The following is a 22,069-nucleotide window of genomic DNA, read 5'->3' on the forward strand; positions in this document are numbered from 1 at the left end:
TAGAAAAACCTATACACAGTGCCCCTCCCCCGATGTCTCTGCCATGTCTCTTTTTTCCTGTTGAACTTTAGCCTCTCTGATTGGCTATCATGTTCTTTTATTCATAAAATTAATTTAGGAAATCAAGAATGATATCAGCTATTTTAACTGTACTTTCTGCAATCCACTTGCTACTCACGAATTGTTTATCAGTCTCATCTTTGCTTATTTACAGTGTAGGTGAGTATACTGTGTTCCTGGCAAGGATGCTTATCGAAATTGCAGTGCCTGCCTTCTGCTTCTTCTGTTGTGGTTGTTGCTGCTGCTTTCCATAAGTTTATCACAGCTGCTGGCAAAGCAGGAGGCGTGTATACATAAGCAGGTGACCTACTTCCTTCCACCAGTCTCATGCATCAAGATACTCATAAGGTGATTTATTGGTTCTGGCAAATGTGTAATCTCTTAACTAGTGTTTGTCCAGGTAAATAATAATAATGTATTATCCCAAGTATGCATGCACAGGACTTAATTATCTATGGTTTTGGTAGGGTGGTATCAATAGTGTGGAGGGCAGAAGCCAGATTGGAGGGCATGTAAGCAGAGTTGGAGAAGAACACAATGTCAAGATAACAGGAATAAGCAGCATCCATTTGTCTTGGAGATAAAACATAGAAGGAAAAGTGGGTGGAAATTATAATACAGGAATGTAGAATGTAAAGTCAAGTTGTTAACTTTATGAGGATAATAGCTGGGGAGCTGGCAACTAGGGAGAGTATAGCTCAAGGGAACACATGGTGGAGTTAGATGAGGATAGCAGGGTAGTCAACTCCCATCACCCTCAACTATTTGGGCATGCTGGCTGGGAGTTACTGGGAGTTGCAGTCCAACGCGTCTGCAGGACACCACTTGGGGAAGGCTGAAGGACGCACAATTAAGTGACAAGTGTGTTAAGTATTGACGTAGACAGCTCAATCCTTTGCATGTTCAGTAGGAAAAGATGTGACTTAGTTCCCAAATCATGCTGGCTGGGGGATGCTGGGAGTTGTAGATTTTTTTGGTCTAAATTTGCATAGGATTGAGCCTTTGTAGTAGAAACTGCCGGCGGAAATAAATGGATCCTTTCCATAGCTGCCTCCCCTCCCTTCTTATTGGACCATGCCTTTGGTACTGCGGACGCTACGCAGCACCGTCATCAGAGGCGTGTCCCCTTGGTTCAGCGAACTTTCGCCACTGAAGCATGCGCAGTCGGGAGTAAAGTCTCTTGAGACTCCACCCTCGCCTAAACGCATGCGCAATCGGGTGAGTCCTCCGTCGCGTCCTCCGTCTTTCCGGGATGCTGAATGTTTTTCTGCTCTGAGCAGGCTCGTTGTTGCTTCGTAAAGCGCATGCGTGTGGGGAGGAAGGGGGAACAAACAAACAAACAAACACCCCACCGAGCGATGGAGAAGAAGTAGGCTAGAGCGGCGCCCCCCACCAGAGGAAGACGAAGGCGGCGCAAAGGATTAACGGCCCGAGCGCTCGGTTCTCCTGCGCTCTTGGTGAGGAGGTGGCGGGCTCGGGTTCGGGTTCATATCTAGACCGCAGGAGGGGAGGCCGGAGACGGAGGGCGGGAGGCCCTGGGGCGGGGCAGCCCTTTTGTTAGCAGACCGGATTTCCTGGCCATTCCTGAAGCCGCCTTCCCTCCTTTGGGCGCTCGCCCTTTTTCGTTCGCGTATGCGGCGGCTTCCAGAAGGCAACGTGGGAAAGCCCCACTCCCCCACCCCCGGGGCCTTCCTAAGCCGTCGCTGCACTGATTTGGTGGCTTCCTGGATCTCTCTCCCTCTCTTTCTCTCAACAAGTAGAAGCGAGGAGGACATACGCTCAAATTCATTTCTTCCTCAGTAGGGAGGAACATGTGAAATCTCAGGTTATTACTATTAATAATAATGCAAACGTTGTCCTGCAAATGTTTCTTGCGTGAGGAGGCGGAGAAACAAACGGCCCAGTATGGTTATCCCCCTATTGCGATGGGTAAGCAGGGATGCGGCTGAGAGAGACGACCCTATCACGGGTTGGCCCCATGTGGCGTGCGCCTTGAGGCGGAGAGTGGCTTCTTCCTTCAGCCTCCATAAGTCTAGTGGGGCCCTGGCCAATCTAGGTAAAGTGCCACCTCCTTCGCCCCTCAACCACCCCTGCCAGGATTCATTTGGATCCAAGCACAGTGCGCTTTTCCATGCTCAAGAGACATCGAAGGAGATCTCAGACATAATCGGGAACTAGGTATCTTAGACTGCTGCCCCATACCCATCTGCCTGGGAGTAAGCCCTATGGAATTCATTGGGATTTCTGAGTACACGGATGTAGGATTCCACCAGTTTGGGCTTTATTGTGTAGATAGTTTGGCAAAGGATTTGTGTATATGTGAAAAGAGAGGGGTGGTGTAAAAGCCAGAACGGAACAAGCAGGAATGATTCCTTTATATTAAAAACAACAACACGCCAAAACCAGTGGCATGTGTTAGAAGTACTTGGGAACAATATTTTAGGGCTAAAACCCTTGCAATATTATATCACTATTAACCCCATAACTCCCAGAACAACATCCGGAATTGAATGGATGGCCTGGAACGTCCACTTCTGAATGACTGAAATCAACCAAACCCACCAGTCACACATAACTTCATGGCAGGGATGTGATAAGCACCCAAACTTCCATGAAACTCATGTTCTGATACCCGTTCTGGCCCATAGTCCATATTGTGCAAAACAGGCCGGAACAGCAGCTTCCAACTGAACTAACTCAACTAAGCTCATCAGTCACACCTAACTAGGTGAGAAAGCTATAATAAGCTCTAAAACTTCCACTGAAACCATGTTCCGTTACCTGTTCTGAGCCATAGTCCATATTGCTCAAAAACAAGCCGGAACGGCAGCTTCCAAGTGAGCCAACTCAAAAAAATCCAGCACACTCACATTAATAGGTGGGACAGATTTAATAAGCACCAAAACTTCCATGAAAACCATATTCCAATACCTGTTCCGGGCCATAGTTAATATTCCGTCAAATAAGCGTGAAAAGCAATTAAGAGTGAGCAAAATGAGGCACAAAATGTTGTGGGGAAACAGCTCAGAACGAGAACTTCTCTGTGTGTGAAGGCAGTCAAATAAACCACTTTCATTGTACTAAATGAAAGCGTTAAACTCACAGAATCTAGAGTAAAGATCTGCAAAGACAGTTTCCTACAGAAACCCATAGTTGTATGGTGTGGTGTAGTGCTTAAAATGTAAGACTAGGATGGGCTTCTGTCGGAAACTCTTTGCAGATCTTCGCTCTGGATTTTGTGAAAGTTTGTTGACTTTTCCATTTAGTACAATGAAAATGGTGCTTATTGCTTGAGACATTAAGGTGTTCCTGGACACACCCCTTGCGCACACCTATGCTGGTGGGTTTGGTTGATTTCAGTCATTTAGAAGGGGCCGTTCCAGGCCATCCATTCTGGGATGGATGATGTTCTGGGAGTAACGGGTTAATAGTGATATAATGCATTTTAGTGATATAAAAGCGTTTTAGCCCTAAAATATTGTTCCCAAGTGTTTCTAGCACATGCCACTGGTTTTGGCATGTTTTTTTTTTAATATAAAGGGGTCGGTCTGGCCTGTACCATTCCGGCTCTTACACCGTTCCGAAAAGAGAGGTTAGAAGCGGGAACATTGGTTGTATCCAATGTTAGTCCTACTGAGAGTATAGACCGTTTGAAATATATGGGACTTGTTAAACAAATATTGGATAGGATATTATTTATTTATTTATTTATTATTGCATTTATATCCTGCCTTTTGTCCTCCAAGGAACCCAAGACAGCATTCATAATCCCCCTCCTCTCGATTTTATCCTCACAACAACAACCCTGTGAGGTGGGTTGGGCTGAGAGTCTGTGACTGGCCTAAGGTCACCCAGTGGGTTTCCATGGCTGAGTGGGAACTAGAACTTAGATCTACCAACTGACACTTTAGCCACTACACCACACTTGTGTGATGACCCTTAGAGAGAAACGGGTTTCCTGGGTAAGAAGAAAACTAAATAAGGAAAAGGCAGCAAATGAGGGTCTAGATTAGAATGATGTTGGAGAGAAGCGAAATCTCTTGCTACTGAGGTTGAGGGCAAGGAGCAGCTGATTTCTGACAGGGCAACTTTGGGGCAGATTACTTGGTGAAGGGGAAGTGAAGGCAGATTCCATTTCAGAGCACAACCTGGAAATCCTGCTGTTGTGTTTGGCAGTCTGGATTTAATGCCATCATTGAAAACAGGTCATGAAGTGTCTTAAGTGGGGTAGGGTGTGGAGAAATATCCTGCTGCTTGGTCATTCTGGGTGAGCTTGAGAACTCAGTTTCCTCAGTGATTAAAGTGATCACTTAAATCCAGTGAACATATTTTCAGAACTTATGAGGTCTAAATTGTCATATAAGATGTTAAAAATTATAATTCTATATAAACAAAGTTCTTAACATCTGGGAGGGAAAGTGGCATACTTTGGAAAGCGTGGTCTGAAGCATATGTGAGAAGGCAGAAGTTGTCTTAAAAGCTTGGGAAAATGACAAAATCATAATTGTGATGCATGAAGATGTAACATTTCAGGAAATTTTGAAGCTTAGGGGATGAAGGAATGGACATTTGGAGAAAAATGTATATATGCAAATTGTATATAATCAAATCTACACTTATTTTACTGCTTTAACTACATAAAAGGCACCATTTATAACTTAGTTCATATATGAAATTATTATATTTATAAAATTTGTAGAGCAATCCTGTGCATGTTTACTTAAAAGTAAAACCCACTGTTTTTGTGGAGCTTACACCTCAGAAGTATACATTTCTTAGTTTGTACACACAAAATTTGGAATATACCCAATATTCAAGTGAGTGAACTGTAAAAATGCTACACCCTATGCTTTCCAGGGTGTCTGGTGCAAGAGTGAAAAGGTTGGCCAGATGTGAGGGGCCATGTCAAAAAAACAGCATATAGATACTTGTTCCTAGTATCTCTAAACTAGATTCAAGATCACCAGAAAAAAGCAAGGAGCAATTCACAGTCAATTAAGTCCTTGTGTGGTCCTCTCATGAAGATGGCAGCACCCTGTAGATGTAGCCGTCTACAGTATACACAGGAATTTTGTGAGCAATTTTAATTGCCTTACATAAAAATTCTCATAGTACATATCTTGGAATAAGCAAAATCTTTTTTTTTGTTAAAAAAACACCAACATTTCACTTATTCCAAAAAGTAAGACATTTCATAGAATTTTTTTTTAGTGTACCCCAGAAACACCATGAAGGCCAGGGTGGGGGAAACTCCCCACATTTTTTTTCACAGAATTTGACACAAGATTTCTTTCCTGGTTAGTCACTGCCAGTTCTGATCCCATCAGTGTATATGTTAAAGTAGGATTTTGCACCCCAAGATGCATCGCTGTAGACTTATTAATATTCAACTGCATTTGCCATTCAACCAGTTTGGGGAGTCTGGAGATCCGGGTTCTAGTCCCCACACTGCCATGGAAACCCACTGGGTGACTTTGGGCCAGTCACAGCCTCTCAGCCCAGCCTACCTCACAAGGTTGTTGTGAGGATAAAATGGAGAGGAGGACGATTACGTACGCTGCTTTGGGTTCCTTGCAGGAAAAAAGGCGGGATATAAATGCAATAAATAAATAAATTGCTTTCACCACACTAAATAGTGGGTGTCATCCACAAAGCTGGCCACCTCACTGCTCACCCCTAACTCCAGTTCATTTACGGGCAAGCTAAAAAGCACCAGTTCCAATACAAATCCTTGGGGGCTCTACTTCTTATAGCCTTCCATTGTGGGAACTGCCAATTTATTGCTAATTTTTTTCTTTTTTGCTTCTTGCTCTTTAATCAGTTAGTAATCCATAAGAGTACACATCCTCTTATCCCATGACTACTAAGTTTATTCAGAACCTTTTAAAATGTTAAGTCAGGGGAGTAGAACCACAGGCCTTCCTGGGGTCCAAATAAGGCCATTCAGGATTTCTGGGTGGCCATGACTTCTTCCCCTGGCTCCAGCCCTTTCCCCAGGATTGGTGGTTTCCCAGCTGTTGTACAATTTTTCCCCATTCAAAAATGTTGAGAAGCTTAATTACCAGTAGTTAGAGTTTTACACTACAATATGTGGTTTGTATTTTTGCTCTGCCCCTTTTTCCTTTGGCCTCACCTATCAAAGGAGTATGGTCCCTCCAAAATGGAATTCAGTGCTTGGGCTGAAAAGAGTTCTGCACCCTTTGGTCTATGGTCATGCATTGAGATTGCTTGGTTCTGCCTGTGTAGATGGTTGTACTTGGGATAGAAAGGACTTTGTAGAATTCATCTTGGAGATACTGGAGTTAAACATCCTAGCATCCTAAATTTTGCTTTCAAGATCATATGACTATACACAACTGCCGACACCTCTTCTGCACTGTCCATCAGCCTATCTATAGCCTGTATGATGTCCACAACCAATGGGCTGAGGGAGGGGGTAGGATCACGGACTTACCGGCTTCCGCGATCCTTCCCCAGCATCTTGACATCTGTGCGACATCCTGGAAGAACATTGTGGTTGCTATTTTTTTTTCTGTAGATGGAGAAGGAGCACAGTTGCACTCCTCCACAAAAAGGCTAAAAAACAAACTGAGCCCGCTCCCCAACCCTGATGGGCACAGACTACCCCTGTGCAGCTCCATGCCCATTTTATGGTCCCCGCTACCCGTGGGGATGATGGGAGGACCCAGGAGGAGCAGCCACACTCCGCGGGATGGTCCCAGGACTGGAAAATTCATGTTTTTCGTGGTTCCCTCTAATCTGGGGAAAATCCTTGTTCGTCCCGGGTTTGGATGCACAGGGACGATCCAAGGACTACCCCAGGATATAGGGTTGGTGTAGACATGACCAATGTCTAATTCAGGTTGTTATGTGGCCTACACACCTTGATCCGCATTATTTTGGTGGAAAGGTTGTAAAATAAATAAAATTACAAATTAATTTCTCTGCATTCCTAAACATAAAATTAACCAGTACCAGGAAACCGCCCCCCCCCCCCCACCTCATACCTCAAGAGGTGGATCCTTGGTGCAGAAGGATATCAGTTAATCAAAGCAATCTGTGGAATAGTAGCATTGTACCTTAGGTCGACCTAACACAACAAATCAGTCATAGGAATTGCTTTTTTGGTACAGGTTTAATGCCTTGCAATGAATCTAACCTTCTATCTACAAAATGGCCTTTTAATTATTTATTTATTACATTTGTATACCGCCCCATAGCCGAAGCTGTCTGGGCGGTTTACATAGGATAAAAACACTTAAAAACAATATACAAAAATTTTAAATCATAAAAACATACAATTTAAAACTACAAAAACAAATCCAGGCTAATTACATATTGCTAAATACCTGGGAGAGAAGTCTTGACCTGGCACTGAAAAGAAAACAATGTCGGCGCCAGGCGGGCCTCATCAGGGAGATTGTTCCACAATTGGTGGGCCACCACAGAAAAGGCCCTCTCTCTTGTTGCTGTCCTCCGAGCTTCCCTCGGAGTAGGCACCCGGAGGAGGACCTTGGATGTTGAGCGCAGTGTATGGGTAGGTTCATGTTGGAGAGGAGTTCTGTCAGGTATTGTGACCCCAAGCCGTGTAAGGCTTTATAGGTTAAAACCAGCACCTTGAATCAGGCTCGGAAACATACAGGCAGCCAATGCAAGTGTGCCAGATGAACACATCTTATATGTTCAAACCTTCTGGTCCCTGTTATCACTGTGGCCGCTGTATTTTGCACAAGCTGCAGCTTTTGAACTGTCTTCAAAGGCAGCCCCATGTAGAGCGCATTGCAGTAATCTAACTTAGAGGTTACCAGGGCATAGACAACTGAAGCCAGGTTATCCCTGTCCAGATAAGGGCATAGCTGGGCCACCAACTGAAGCTGGTAGAAGCCCTGCATGCAGCTGATGCTTAAGAATTCGAAATATGTTTTGAAGCTTTGTTAACATATAACACTAATTTTAGGACTTTGGAATTGTACCAAGTGGTATTAGAATATATTCAGTTCTCCTCTTCTGATGTGTTTCTTGATTTTATTCTGCAAACTTAAATTTTATTCTGGATTTGTACAGTGAACAAGAAACAAAAAAGCTCAAACAATATACAGCTTCTCTTTCCCACCTTCCTTCAGTTCTGTCAATATTTCTTCCTATATCCTAAGCTGATAAGCACCACTGTATTGAACAGAATTCCAATAGGTTGTGCAGCTTGTGCAAAATATGCTCAGAGTGCGGGAAGAGCTTCAGTCGGAGCGGCCACCTTAAGCTGCATCAAAGGACTCACACAGGTGAGAAGCCCTTTCAGTGCTCTGAGTGTGGAAAGGGTTTCAGTTGCAGCATGAACCTTAAAAACCATCAAAGAATCCACACAGGCGAGAAGCCTTATCATTGTACAGTATGTGGAAAGAGTTTCACTCAGCGCGCGCATCTTAAAGCACAACTGTCCACACAGGCGAGAAGCACTATAATGTTTCTCCCCTGCCATCTACGTCAGACAGCTCTTTCTCAGGCAACCACAAACCTCATTAATTTTGGGTCTTTTACGCTAACAGAGGACATTGAAAATATAAAATATTTTCTGGCTGAGTGCAATAAACTTTTAACTATTCTGGCGGAAATTTTCAAAAATCTTTGGCTGGGATCTGGAAAAGAGGCCCTTGGTTTGGTGACTAACTATAACAGATTGCCTACAAAAGGCATAAATATGCCAAAAAATAAGATGCACAATAAAGAAGACAGCAGAAAGCAAGTCACACTCATGAAAAACAGCAAAAACATATTTCAAAAAATCAAAAATCCAATTACAAAAAAAAGAAATGGATTCTAAGAAACTTTTCAAATTCCTTAATCCCCCCCCCTTTTTCTCTGTATTTTAATCTTATATCAATTTTTGCTGCCTGGTTTTATCCCGGTTGTGCTTTTTATACTGTATTTTGTATTTGTGCTTTTAATCTGTTGGTGGTTTTATTATGGTTTTAATTTTTGTGAACTGCCCAGCTATTGGGCGGTATAAAAATGTAATAAATAAATAAAATAGGTTGGTCACGTATTTGGAAATCAGCTAATTAATAGTGAAGAAATTAATATACAGTTGTGTGAAAAAGAAAGTACACCCTCTTGGAATTGTATAATTTTACATATCAGGACATAAAAACAATCTTCTGTTCCTTAGCAGGTCTAAAAATTAGGTAAATACAACCACAGATGAACAACAACCACATTAATGGTGTTATATAAATAAATAAATAAATAAATAAATAATAACAACAACAACAACATGACATATTACACCGTGTCATGATTTATTTAACAGAAATAAAGCCAAAATGGAAATGTGGCTTTATGTGTGAAAAAGTAAGTACACCCTTACTGCTTCCATAGGAATTAAGATGCTAAGTAGCAGACAGGTGCTGCTAATCAAATGCCCGTGATTAATTGATCATCAGCAAGTATGACCACCTCTATAAAAGCCAAAGTTTTTTCAGTTTGCTGGTCTGGAGCATTCAGGTGTGTGTTAACACAATGCCAAGGAGGAAAGACATCAGCAGTGATCTTAGAGAAGTAATTGCTGCTGTCCATCAATCTGGGAAGGGTTATAAGGCCATTTCCAAACAATTTAAAGTCCATCATTCTACAGTGAGAAAGATTATTCAAAAGTGGAAAACATCCAAGACTGTTGCCAATCTTCCCAGGAGAGGACGTCCCAGCAAAATCACCCCAAGGTCAGACCATGCAATGCTCAGAGAAATTGCAAAAAAACCAAGAGTTACATCTCGGACTCTACAGGCCTCAGTGAGCATGTTAAATGTTAAAGTTCATGACAGTACAATTAGAAAAAGACTGAACAAGTATGGTTTGTTTGGAAGGGTTGCCAGGAGAAAGCCTCTTCTCTCTAAAGAGAACGTGGCAGCACAGCTTAGGTTTGCAAAGTTGCATCTGAACAAACCACAAGACTTCTGGAACAATGTCCTTTGGACAGACGAGACCAAAGTGGAGATGTTTGGCCATAATGCACAGTGCCACGTTTGGCGAAAACCAAACACAGCATATCAGCACAAACACCTCATACCAACTGTCAAGCCCGGTGATGGAGGGATGATGATTTGGGCTTGTTTTGCAGCCACAGGACCTGGGAACCTTGCAGTCATTGAGTTGACCATGAACTCCTCTGTATACCAAAGTATTCTAGAGTCAAATGTGAGGCCATCTGTCCGACAGCTAAAGCTTGGCCGAAATTGGGTCATGCAACAGGACAATGATCCCAAGCACACCAGCAAATCTACAACAGAATGGCTGAAAAAGAAAAGAATCAAGGTGTTGCAATGGCCCAGTCAAAGTCCAGACCTCAACCCGATTGAAATGCTGTGGCGGGACCTTAAGAGAGCTGTGCATAAACAAATGCCCACAAACCTCAAAGAACTGAAGCAACGTTGTAAAGAAGAGTGGGCCAAAATTCCTCCACAACGATGTGAGAGACTGATAAAGTCATACAGAAAATAATTACTTCAAGTTATTGCTGCTAAAGGTGGTTCTACAAGCTATTGAATCATAAGGTGTACTTACTTTTTCACACATGGCTTCTCCATTTTGGCTTTATTTCTGTTAAATAAACCATGACACGGTGTAATATGTCATGTGTTGTTGTTCATCTGAGGTTGTATTTACCTAATTTTTAGACCTGCTAAGGAACAGATGATTGTTATTATGTCCTGATATGTAAAATCATACAATTCTAAGAGGGTGTACTTTTTCACACAACTGTACTTTTTATTAACAGTTTCTTAATCAAAAGTGTTGGTTCCTAGCTCAAGGAATGTGCTGTTCTCTATCTAGCTGCCAGGACATAACATAAACAGTGATTTCATTCACTCACACTTCCCCAGTTGTTATTAAAATGTTTTTAAATTACAGGTGTGTGGTTCATCTGCTGATTAATACACCTAGAGGTTACATAGAGTTTCACTGCAGCTCTAAAAGGAAAACAGTAATTTGATACTTTGGCTTGCCTTTCTCTTAAGTGATACTATTGAATTTGATTTATATTGCAAGAATTCCTGTTGGAATTGTAATATATTTGTATAGGTTAAATATGCTAATCACAGCTTTTTCACTGAATTATGAACACCTAAGGCAGGAATTCCTATGCACTTTGAGAGTAAATCTTGTTAAAACCTCTAGGACTTAAACATGCATAGGGTTGAGCTGCTCATCTAGCATGTTGTTGAGTGTGATGTTTTTGGCTGTAATGAATGTTGTGATGGAATAAAGCACTATGCCCTTTTCACATATTTAGGGTGGTTTATATTGACATCTTGGAGTTCCCCCTTGGCATTGTGACTTCGGTGCAAATCCTTCAAGATGCCAGCAGCGCTTGCAGAAAATAGTCAAGTGATCTGTGAAGTATGGGCAAACAATCTAGAAGAAGAGATGAGAAAAATTCGGGAAATCGTTCTTAGCTACAGCTATATTGCAATGGTAAATATGTACTTCAGTGTTCAATTCCCTTTTTAAATCCAGAGCTTTGCTCTTGACGCAGGTCATTTTGTTTAAGTCAATGCATTCACTACGTTAGGTGTTAAACTGGAAACTACTTGATATTTTAAAGGTACCTCTTTCAGCGGCCTGGTTCTTATAGAACATTAACTCATTGTTTGTTGTCCTACCCAGAGTTTGTTTACAGATGATTGAACAAACTGTGTTTGTTTTCTCTGACCCTTTTTATTGTGAATATTAACAAAACAGAACAAAAAATACATTGTGAAAAACCAAAAGAAAGAAACATTACATATATAGGAATATTATTTTTTCCATTAGGTATACCATTCATTTTTTAAAAAGGGGGTGGGGGAGAGTTATGCATAGGTTTCAAGAAAAGCAGACCATATATCCATGTATTTATTCACTTGCAAGTCACACCTATATAATACCCTTTAAAATATTGATAGTGTTGTTAAGTCCTCAATCCATTGCATTGTGGGAGATGAGCATTTATCCTTCCAATGTGATAGTACAAGTCTTTTAGCTGTCGTAAGGGCTCTGGAAATCTATTTGCGCAGATCATGTGTTAACTTCCATGAAGCCGGTAGGTAGTTTAGGAAGACGTGCACATCGTTCCATATTAAAGATTGTTTAAGTGCAAAGTTGATCTTTACTATGATCTCGTCTCAAAAAGGTGCAAGTAGTGGGCATTGCCAAAACATACGAATTAAAGAAGCATTAGGTGCATTACATCTCCAACAGTTATGCAAGCTAGACAGACCCTTACTGAAAAAGCGTTGTGGAGTCCAGCACACCTGAAACAAGATTCTTTGCTGAATAAGACGTTTCCTAAGAGCCATAGAAGCTTCAGATACAGAGAAGGTACAGATATAGATCCATTGATTAGGCAAAATAGGACACTCCAATTCTCTATTCGAATCCAGTCTTAAAGCATGGGTATCCTATTTATTTACTACTACTAAATGCTTGTATATATGGGTCGTTGGTTGACATGTCTGTTCAGCTGCTATAAGTGTTTCTAACAATAATGGAGGCTCTGAAGCTGTAAAAGCGGCCAGACCAAACCTAGATTCCAGCGAGTCTTGCAATTGCAAGTATTGGAATTCAGCTGTAGCAGGCTGAAAAGCAGTACTTTAAATCAGAAAACGACAAAACTCATCGTCTGGGCCTATAAAAATCTTATCTGTCCATGTCCTCCACCAGAATGCTTTGTCCCTGGATTGTGTTTTTCCCTCCTCCTTCGGCTATTCCCTCCCTGTATCCTAAATGCACTTGCTGTGCTCTAGTAAAGGCCTTTAGAGCAACTAGTTTTTTTCTTTCTTTCATGCTTGCCCACCACCTCTGTAGCCTGGTGAAACAGTCCTTGAATAATTCACAGCTTTGGGTTCAAATGTAATGATTACCCATAGTTTAAACTATCCAGAGTCTAGAATCCATGAGCCTGTTCAAAAGTAACGACACCCCATCACTTAAACCATGGGCTGTTGGGAGACAAGTGGGAGAGAGCCACTTCCACTTTTACTCCATAACCTACGATTAATTTCTTCAGAGGTCGTTGAGTGTGACGCTGAAACCTGGACCAATGATTTAATCTCTAAACAACCTGTCGGTCTGGGTTTGGACATCATGCTCAAGAACCTACAAAATAGCTGGTTGTGGAGTAAAAGCAGAAGTGGTGGCTGGGTGGAGGATAGCGTGCTCTTTCTCTCCTGCTCATACAGAACAACCCATGAGTTGTTTAATCAATGGGTTGTCTTTACGTGCAAACCAAGTCCATGAGTTCTCTTTCTGGGTTACTTGTGATTAAAAAGTCATTGTTTGTTAGCGTGGCCATTTTCACACAGAATTCAACAACCCATATCATGAATTAGTGTTACACACAAATCTGGCTGGTGTTTTAATATACAGCTATTTAATATTTCCTTTGAGTGTCTTACGATCTCAGATCTGCAAATTTAACACAGGTGCCTAACTTTCCCCCAGAAAAGTCTCCAGTAATATGAAGACTTATATGTAAATATTGGTACATTTGAAACTTCTTTACTAATATTTTGGACTTGAACATCAATTTTAGGTCTTGTTTGTGATTTCTTGGAGGCATCTGCCTAGCTGCTGTTAGTGAATGCTGGCCTTGATAGATGTAGCAAGACAATTCTTGCATTCTCAAATAGAGCAATTTAGTTCTGTCATAATATATATTGAGGCATTCCTTAACATCACATATAGTTTCTGGTTAATTTCCTCTTCTTCTTTATTAAATTTGGTTATTATCTCAGAAAAGTATGCCACTACCTCAGTGTCTAAGAGTTTAACAGGATCATTTCTTCCATGTTTTCAAGCACACTTTCAACATTAGAAACTAGTTAAAAATCTGAGATTTTCAGAAGGCTGAATTGTGTAGTAAGCATCACATTCTGCCCATTTTATGTGCTGTCATGGAACTGCAGCATATGCACAGCCCTGATCTATATGCTCTTTTAACTAGTTTTATGTATTGTATTGTTGTATTTAATGTTGTTCCCTGCCTCGATCCAGAGGGAGATGGGCAGGAAATAAATTATATTATTATTATTATTATTATTATTATTATTATTATTATTATTATTATTTATTATCATCATTATCTTAGCCTTTAAAATGATGGCATAACAAATGGAGAAGATATTGAGCTGGATTTTAAATAATTTAGAATAGTATACATTCTACCATGGCCTCTTAAGAAGTGGAAAAAGGAGGGGACTGCATTTGGCTCTAGGCCTTATTTGTGTAGACCTGGCTTATTGTATCATTAATACCAGGAAGCAGGAAAATGCAGAATCCCAGGAATCATCTTTGACACATGCTTTATGATGATGACTTATTAGTGTGCAGTGAAGAAGAGCATGTAGTAGTCGTAAGTAGGAGCTCTGTTCTTTTGCCTGCTTCCTTGAAAGTTCGGGAAAACACATCATTTTGATATAATAGTCAGATTTCACTGTTGCTAACAAGCTTTGCGTTAATTTCCCCCCTTTCTCTTCCTTCCTAGGACACAGAGTTTCCTGGAGTTGTTGTTCGACCAATAGGTGAATTTCGCAGCTCTATAGACTATCAGTATCAGCTTCTCCGGTGTAATGTTGACCTCCTGAAAATTATCCAGCTAGGCCTGACCTTCACAAATGAGAAAGGAGAATATCCTTCTGGAATCAACACCTGGCAGTTTAACTTCAAATTCAACCTTACGTAAGTCTTTGCAACTGGAGGAACAGTTTCCCTGTTCTACACAAAGTTGTCATCAAGTAAAAACAAGAGCTTCTTGCCGGCTGAAACAAGAGCTTCAATTCCCATCTCAGCATGAAGGGATTAAGTTTCAAGTCAATACACAATCACAGAAGTTGTTAATGATTGGTCTTTTTAAAATTTGTGTTCAGTGGCGGGAGGTGGGCAGAGGGGGGCAAGTGCCCCCCCCCAACCAAGGAGCTTGCCACGGCAGTTGCCACCCTAGTTGTTGGACTCCTGTTACTACTATTAGAGTGGAAGGAAACCCCCTTCCACTCTAATGGTAATCGCTCGCATTCTGCAAAGGCCAAGATGGCAGCGGCAGTGGAGGCGGGGTTTGATCCGAAGCCAGTTCCGGGGCTGTTTGGTCAGCGTGCTGCTGGGCGACTGCTTGAGCAGTGGCTTTGAGGCCCTGCTGCAGTAACCACATCTCCTGCGATTGCCTTGTTGACATGGCGATTATCTGGAAGAAGCGCATACCGCGTGGCTTATTTTAGAAAGATGTGGGGCAGGGTGGGAAAGTTTGGAAGGAGTGAGTGTGCAAGAGCAAAGAGGAGAGTGAGTATGTGCCAGGCAGGCCAGGCTTCCCAAACGGTGAGCGGACGCTGCCGACGCTTTTCTTGCTCACTCGCTCCTTTCGGCATCTCTGTGGGAGCGAGATCCAACCAAAGAGAAAAAGCAAGCGAGAGGAGAAAGGAAGGGACAAGGAGGGACCAGGACCAGGTCGCTGCCTCTGCTTTACCTGCTGTCGCCAACTTTGCGCCCCATTTAAATCAAGTATGTTTTAAAAGATTCTCCCCATCTTTTCTTTAAGTTACTGTTAGCTTATTTCATTCCTTCAGACAGTTTACTGACTTAATCTAGCATTCCATTTATATTTATTTCTCTCCCTTATATAAACACTTCCGAATATAGGAAAATGCTCAACACACTATTCAAAACTTCTTCACTGAAGAACAAGAATCCCCCTTAGCCTTTTTGTCTGGTTCGTAGAATATTTCTGTTCTGGTTGCAAAATGCTTTTTGGGGTTTTTAATATTCAGCACATTGTCTTCCTTTATATTGGTGGTTTTGTTTGTTTGTTTTTTGCATGTTGCTTTTTGGTATCAACCTGTTCTGCGCAGACTGAAAATTCTTCAGACTTGATGGATTAATTTCTTCATAACCTATTTGGAATTATTCCTAATATTAACAGGGATGTTGTCAGGATGGAATGGGGGTGGGGAGAGCTTTGCATGCTGCCTTGAGCTCCTTGGAGGAAAGAAAACTCTATATTGACTGTGGCCGGATCTACACTATTGCTTTAAAGCGCTTTAAAACAGTTAAAGCACTTTATAACTGTTATAAAGCACTTTAAAGCAGTAGTGTAGATCCGGCCTGTGTGTGTCCTGGGCCCCAAGAGTTGTCGCTACAGTTAGAAAATTTTAAAGTAGTAGTGTAGATACTGCCTATAAATGAACCTACGCTCAAAACCTACAGCTTGGCTGATTGTAGGTAGTTGAGGTGATGAGCAGGGAGGCAGTGCGCTCACTCACTCTTACTTGTGTATGTGCAATCCGGGCCTCTTGTTTCGAGTTGTTTCACTTAGTAGGTCAGTATTTTACTGTTTGGAAATCACAGCCTCCATTCTAAGTAGATAGCATAGTGTGATAGTGAATGCGCTATAGTACATGGTAGCATGAGTGAACTGAGCAGCATGTGTTAATGATCGCATAGTGTTAGGACATTGCTGTGACAAGTGACAGAGCTACGGCTATACCACTACATGAATGTTTTTTAAGAAGTTCTACAGTTTTTTAAACAAAATCTTAAAACGGATCTGTAGACGCTGAGTGCTCCATCACTGAAGCAGACAAACACAAATATATTCCTATTCGGGTGCCAGAATTATGTGAACTTCTTGCCTTTCTTCCTTCATTAGTTCTTTTCAGTGCTGTATGCTCCCTCTCTAACACAAATCTCTCCTGATTTTTTTTTAAAAAGGAAATTTTTTATAGGATTTATCACACAATCCTATGCATGTTTACTCAGAAGTAAGTCCCAATTTATTGCCAATGGGTATTAGGAACTTGTCCAAGATTTAAATTAAAGGGGAATAGGAAACCAGGAAATCCATTTCACACATAAGCAAACTGAGGCAGCAAGCAAATAAGAGTCATTGACTGCAAGTGAGAGAGTTTGGGTTACATAACCACATGTTTAAGGGGGGGGAGGGAAATGTGCCCCATCGAACAGGAGGATTTATTGTTGTTGTTGTTATTATTATTATTATTAACATTTATATACTGCCCCATAGCCAAAGCTCTCTGGGCGGTTTACAAAAGTTTAAAACAGTGAACATTAAAAAGAAATATACAAAATTTAAAACCATAAAAAGCATAAAATACAAACAAAAACAGACAGTAATATGTGTTAACTTGCACCACGAAAAGGAAAGAAAGGATTTTTTAAAACCACATGTTCACAATATAATTGAGATCCCCTGGATAAATTGTGTTTTTCTAAGACACTTTCTATTGGTTCTGGGAACTTACTATGCTGCAATTATGTAACCCAAACTCACTCACTCTTGCTGTCCTTGACTCTTATTTGCCTGCTGCCTCAGTTTGCCTATGTGTGAAATGGGTTTCTTCCTTTCCCACCTCCCTTTACTTTCAATGAATAGGCTCTGCCACAAACTGCTTTCTCTTTGTTATTCTGAAGAGGTTTCTCAATCTGATCAGCTGGCGAGGGCTATAATTTAGATGCACAACGTGCATTGGTTTTCCTAGGTGTACAGGCCCAGTATGTTTGCTCTTACTTTCCTTACACCGAAAGTCTACCTTCCTGGTTCTGCCTGCACTGGTTGAAAAGTAACTGTTTTCTAAAGAAAGTGTTTTGTCTGTCTAGTCTGTATGTTAAGGAAACGCTTGTGTAGTGACTCTACCTTGTTTGAAAGCCCCTTTTCCTTACTGTAATTTGAATTTGTTAATACATGCTATATATTTTTTTAAAAACCCTAAATATATGATTTATTCCAGAATATATGGTTAGGATGGCCGTTTCAGTGTGAGATATAACACTATTTTTCTTTCAGAGATCTTAAAATGAGGGACACCACCCGCCTGCCCACCTAGAAATATACATTGGCCCCTGCTGTGCCCCCCCCGCCCCCAGTGCTGACACTGTTTTTTGTTAAGTAGTAGTAGAATAGTGCTGAAAATGGCCTGATGTTTCCAAATAGGGAAAATAGAAAAAGGCATAGCACCTCTTTTAGGTATATGTATGCCTAAATATCCCTGCATACAGATAGGCCCATGAAAAGATAATGGGAGCTACTTAGCCTTTTTGTATTGGTGACATACTATGTAGAAGGCCAAAACACAGTTCCACAAATATATTACTAAAAATAATTTTGCATGGTAAACTGCAAAGTGAAGGTACAAGTTGAATTGCTTGGCCTATTGGAGATTTAGGCATGATGAAGACTGATTTTTAGCATTTCTCTTTCTCGTTAGGGAAGATATGTATTCTCAGGATTCAATAGACCTTCTTGCAAGCTCCGGACTGCAGTTCCAGAAGCATGAGGAGGAAGGGATTGATACCTTACATTTTGCGGAGTTACTTATGACCTCTGGTGTGGTGCTCTGTGATAATGTCAAGTGGCTTTCATTTCACAGGTTGGTCAAATAGTCTCTTTTACTATGGTCATGCACAACACTTTAATAGGCTTCATTTGCCTTTTTGATTTATAGAGCAAAAAGAACTGCAGTCGAAGTAAGTTCAGCAACCTTTTTTCCTGGCAAGCCCCCCTATGATTTTAACAGTAACACAACCAATAAATTCAGCAGAAAAAGTCATCACTGTATCCTGAAAGTTTGATTGTCATGCAGTTGTTAGTTTGGGGAGTCCCATTGATCTAGGTAAAGGGACAGAAAGTACAATAATGACACTTTGCATTTATATTTATTGTTTTATACTGTATGCTTTTATCTGTACACCACTCTGAGATCTTAATGATATAGGGTGGGATATCAATGTTTTAAATAAATAAATAAAATAATAAATTAATAGGGTAGGGGAAGTTCAAATAGCTTGTAACTTTTAAATACTGGACTCCCCCTCATATGTCCATGAACCTAGCAGTTGTTATATAAGATGGTGGTTGAAACAATGAACACTTTATTGGTATTAGTTTGTGACTTATTTTACTTTTCACAACTACCCGTTTTCAGCTGCTTGGTGGAAGCAGACAATTCAGTCCAACTGGCGTCTTGTTATGAGTCCCAGCCGTTTTTCCATTTTATTCTTGTGACTTATCCTTTCATATTTGTCACAAATCCCTGTAATACGTGAGGAGTGTTAAGCAAACACTTTTTATCATTAATAATCTCCCTTAGTTATTTTAGTACTTAACTGGGAGCCATTTCTAGGCTGGCTCCCAATAGTAGTAGCTACCTGCTGAGTTTGAAGGGTGTGTTAAAATATAAATAATGTAAACAATAAACAGTATTCCCAGCTGTCGTTGATGAAACAGCCATTGACTGACCTGTCATTGCATCATTTCCTTATCAGTGGCTACGACTTTGGTTATATGGTGAAATTGCTGACAGATTCAAGGCTTCCAGAAGAAGAACACGAGTTCTTTCATATCTTGAACCTTTTCTTTCCATCCATCTATGATGTTAAGTACCTAATGAAGAGCTGCAAAAACCTGAAGGTGCAATACTTTTACCATTATAATTGCAAAATTTAGATAGGTTGAAGGCTGCTTGGCATATATTTTTGCAAAAATGCAGTCAGCTAAAATGTGGATTATGCTGTAGATCATGGCTTTTTAAAATGAACTGTATAACTAATTTATATTTTGGTAGCTTTCTCTGTGCATGTTAGGGCTGGGATGTATTAATGGACTGCCCATTATATGATTGTAGGCACGTAATCCTGAAACCAAATGTCATTGTGTAAAGTGGTAGCCAATGTTTTAATTTGCATCATAGTATCATCCAGTACCCATTGCAACAGTGTGTGCTCCTCAACTCTGTCTTGGCAGCTCTTTCCAGAGTGACTGCCTTTTCTCTTTCCTGTTCAAGTCTCTTAGTCCCAATAAGCTGTAACTGCAGCCATCTGTAAACAGGAACAAAATTCAAGACGGAGAAGCATAAAGCAAACACACAAATTCTTCATACTGGCACAAATTCTTCACAAGTGCCCAGGAATCAGGATGATCATAGAGTCCATTGCATTTGCTTTGGAGCAAGGAACCTCCATGTGAATAGGCATGGGGCTCTGAAAAGCATCAGGGAGGGACTGGACTCTGGTGGCTTCAAGAAAGAAGTAATTATTGTAATTACCATTGTTTTCTGTTGTTAGTGTTCACATAAATTCATGCTTTAACCACCTATCTCTTGACTGACCAATAGACCAAGCCAGATGCCAAGCTTAAAGCATATAATGATGTGCATATAGCAAAAATAAAATCGTTTGATGGATCTGTAACTAGGTGTATTCAGACTAGGGCTACGATCTAGCATGTAATGCTAAACGTTTCTGAAGCTTACTGATATAGACTAGTCATCTAATTTTGTAGTAGTAGTTCCTATATTTAACTTGGCTATTTACCCAAATTGGATAAATAACAAACAAAGCATTGTTTTGCTTAAGAAAAATCATTCTATACTTATAATGACATTGTTTTTTCACTACTGTGATTACTAAATTCTTTCCCAAGTTTAATTGTTCATAAACATGAACTTGACACTTAGCCATGATGATTTGAAATTATTGTAAGATTTTGGTCTATACCAAATTGTCAAAGCCAGAGGAAGGCAAATGGAACTTGGCCCAGCTAGAGAGATTTCTGGGTTTCATCATTTTTTGTCTATTGCAGGGAGGCCTTCAAGAAGTTGCTGACCAGCTAGACTTACAGCGGATTGGACGGCAGCACCAAGCTGGGTCAGACTCGCTACTCACCGGGATGGCGTTCTTTAGAATGAAAGAGGTACGTTTATCTTGCCTCCTCCCGAATTGTGAGAGTGCCCAGTAGCTTGTGGCCTGACCCTCTAAATCTTAGCATCTTCAATCTGCTTTTTTTTCTTTTTGCAGTTGTTCTTTGAGGATACAATTGATGATGCAAAGTACTGTGGGAGATTATATGGCCTTGGTACAGGAGTGGCTCAGAAACAGAGTGAAGATGTAGAAACAGCCCAAGAGAAAATGAGTATTTTGGCTATTATCAACAATATGCAGCAGTGACAACTAGATGGCATTCAGTATGACATGGGTCCATGGAAGTAAACCACCTTCTTCACATCTCTCAAACAAATGGTGGAAGAACTAGTGTTTTTTTTGCAAAGGGCAGAATGCGTCTTCACTTTGAATCTTGATAGATTCTAATCAAGCGATTCCATAATGGCTGGTAGAGTGTTTTGCCCTTATGTAAAAACCAGATACAAACTACAGTGTATATATACTACTTTTCTTTTAAACCTTACTGAATTTGCAAGGAGTAGGTCATTTCAGAACTTTCAGCAGAGCTGAGGTTCTCTCATGCACTTGCAGATTTAGCTTTTGAAAGCTTATTTTAAAACTTCTTTTGCTCTCTGTGAGGGTGATGTGTTCCTAAGCCCTCTGCTAGTTTTTATCTTTTGTGTAAGTTAATCTGTGAAAGTGATCCATTCAGCCCTGGTGGTGGAGACAATGCATGAACCGCATTGATCTGTCCTAGTAGCAGCCATAATGGTTGTCTTGGCTAGTATTACAACTAGCTCCTCCTTCCTCTAGATTGCTGGGCCATGTATCATATCAGTAAGTTTAATCTTAACTACTGTAGAATGGAATAAAACTATCTGCATGCTTGAGACTGCAATAATAATTGGGACCAAAACTGGTTTCACTTCGAGTGAAATACTTTGCTCTTCTGGCAACAAGATATTCAGCAAGTGGATAAAATCACAAGTGTATCTACCAATGAAGGGCTAGTAAAGCTTTTAGATTTCCCTTTTATACTACTTGAAGAGGAGCCCTAAATTGTTAATCGTTATAGACAAAAAGTGCATTTAATAGTTTTGCAAGTCTCATAATTCTAAAAAACCAAAATCCTGTTGAGGGAGAGACAGAATCCTGATAGTGTGGTATTTTAACAAGCTTAAACTCTCCATTATGTAAAGTATTGCAAGCTGCTGTTATATGCTTGTGTATATATCATTGGTTCTTAATTTTGTAAAATAAAGAATTTTCTTAAGGCATGAGTCACTGGCTTCTTCACTTCTTTTGAAAGGATATT

At 40.6% G+C, this 22,069-nt stretch overlaps 1 protein-coding gene across 1 annotated transcript; it reads left to right on the forward strand.

Annotated features, from left to right (window-relative positions):
* Positions 1-1,299: 1,299 nt before the first annotated feature.
* CNOT8 (CCR4-NOT transcription complex subunit 8) lies at positions 1,300-22,034 on the forward strand. The gene is made up of 7 exons (XM_063120917.1): positions 1,300-1,517; positions 11,345-11,526; positions 14,576-14,769; positions 18,303-18,464; positions 19,360-19,504; positions 20,675-20,785; positions 20,890-22,034. Exons 2-7 carry the CDS (start codon positions 11,410-11,412, stop codon positions 21,037-21,039), a joined length of 879 nt encoding a protein of 292 aa, XP_062976987.1. The 5' UTR covers positions 1,300-1,517; positions 11,345-11,409; the 3' UTR covers positions 21,040-22,034.
* Positions 22,035-22,069: the final 35 nt, after the last annotated feature.

Source organism: Elgaria multicarinata, chromosome 3, assembly GCF_023053635.1.
Source record: "Elgaria multicarinata webbii isolate HBS135686 ecotype San Diego chromosome 3, rElgMul1.1.pri, whole genome shotgun sequence".
NCBI lineage: Eukaryota > Metazoa > Chordata > Lepidosauria > Squamata > Anguidae > Elgaria > Elgaria multicarinata.

Bases quoted from the DNA above. Each gene is read 5' to 3' on its own strand.
- CNOT8 (XM_063120917.1), top strand. From the start codon at position 11,410: ATGCCAGCAGCGCTTGCAGAAAATAGTCAAGTGATCTGTGAAGTATGG. The intron at 18,465-19,359 runs GTTGGTCAAATA...TTTCCTTATCAG, and splicing joins AAGTGGCTTTCATTTCACAG to TGGCTACGACTTTGGTTATA. The intron at 20,786-20,889 runs GTACGTTTATCT...TTCTTTTTGCAG, and splicing joins CGTTCTTTAGAATGAAAGAG to TTGTTCTTTGAGGATACAAT.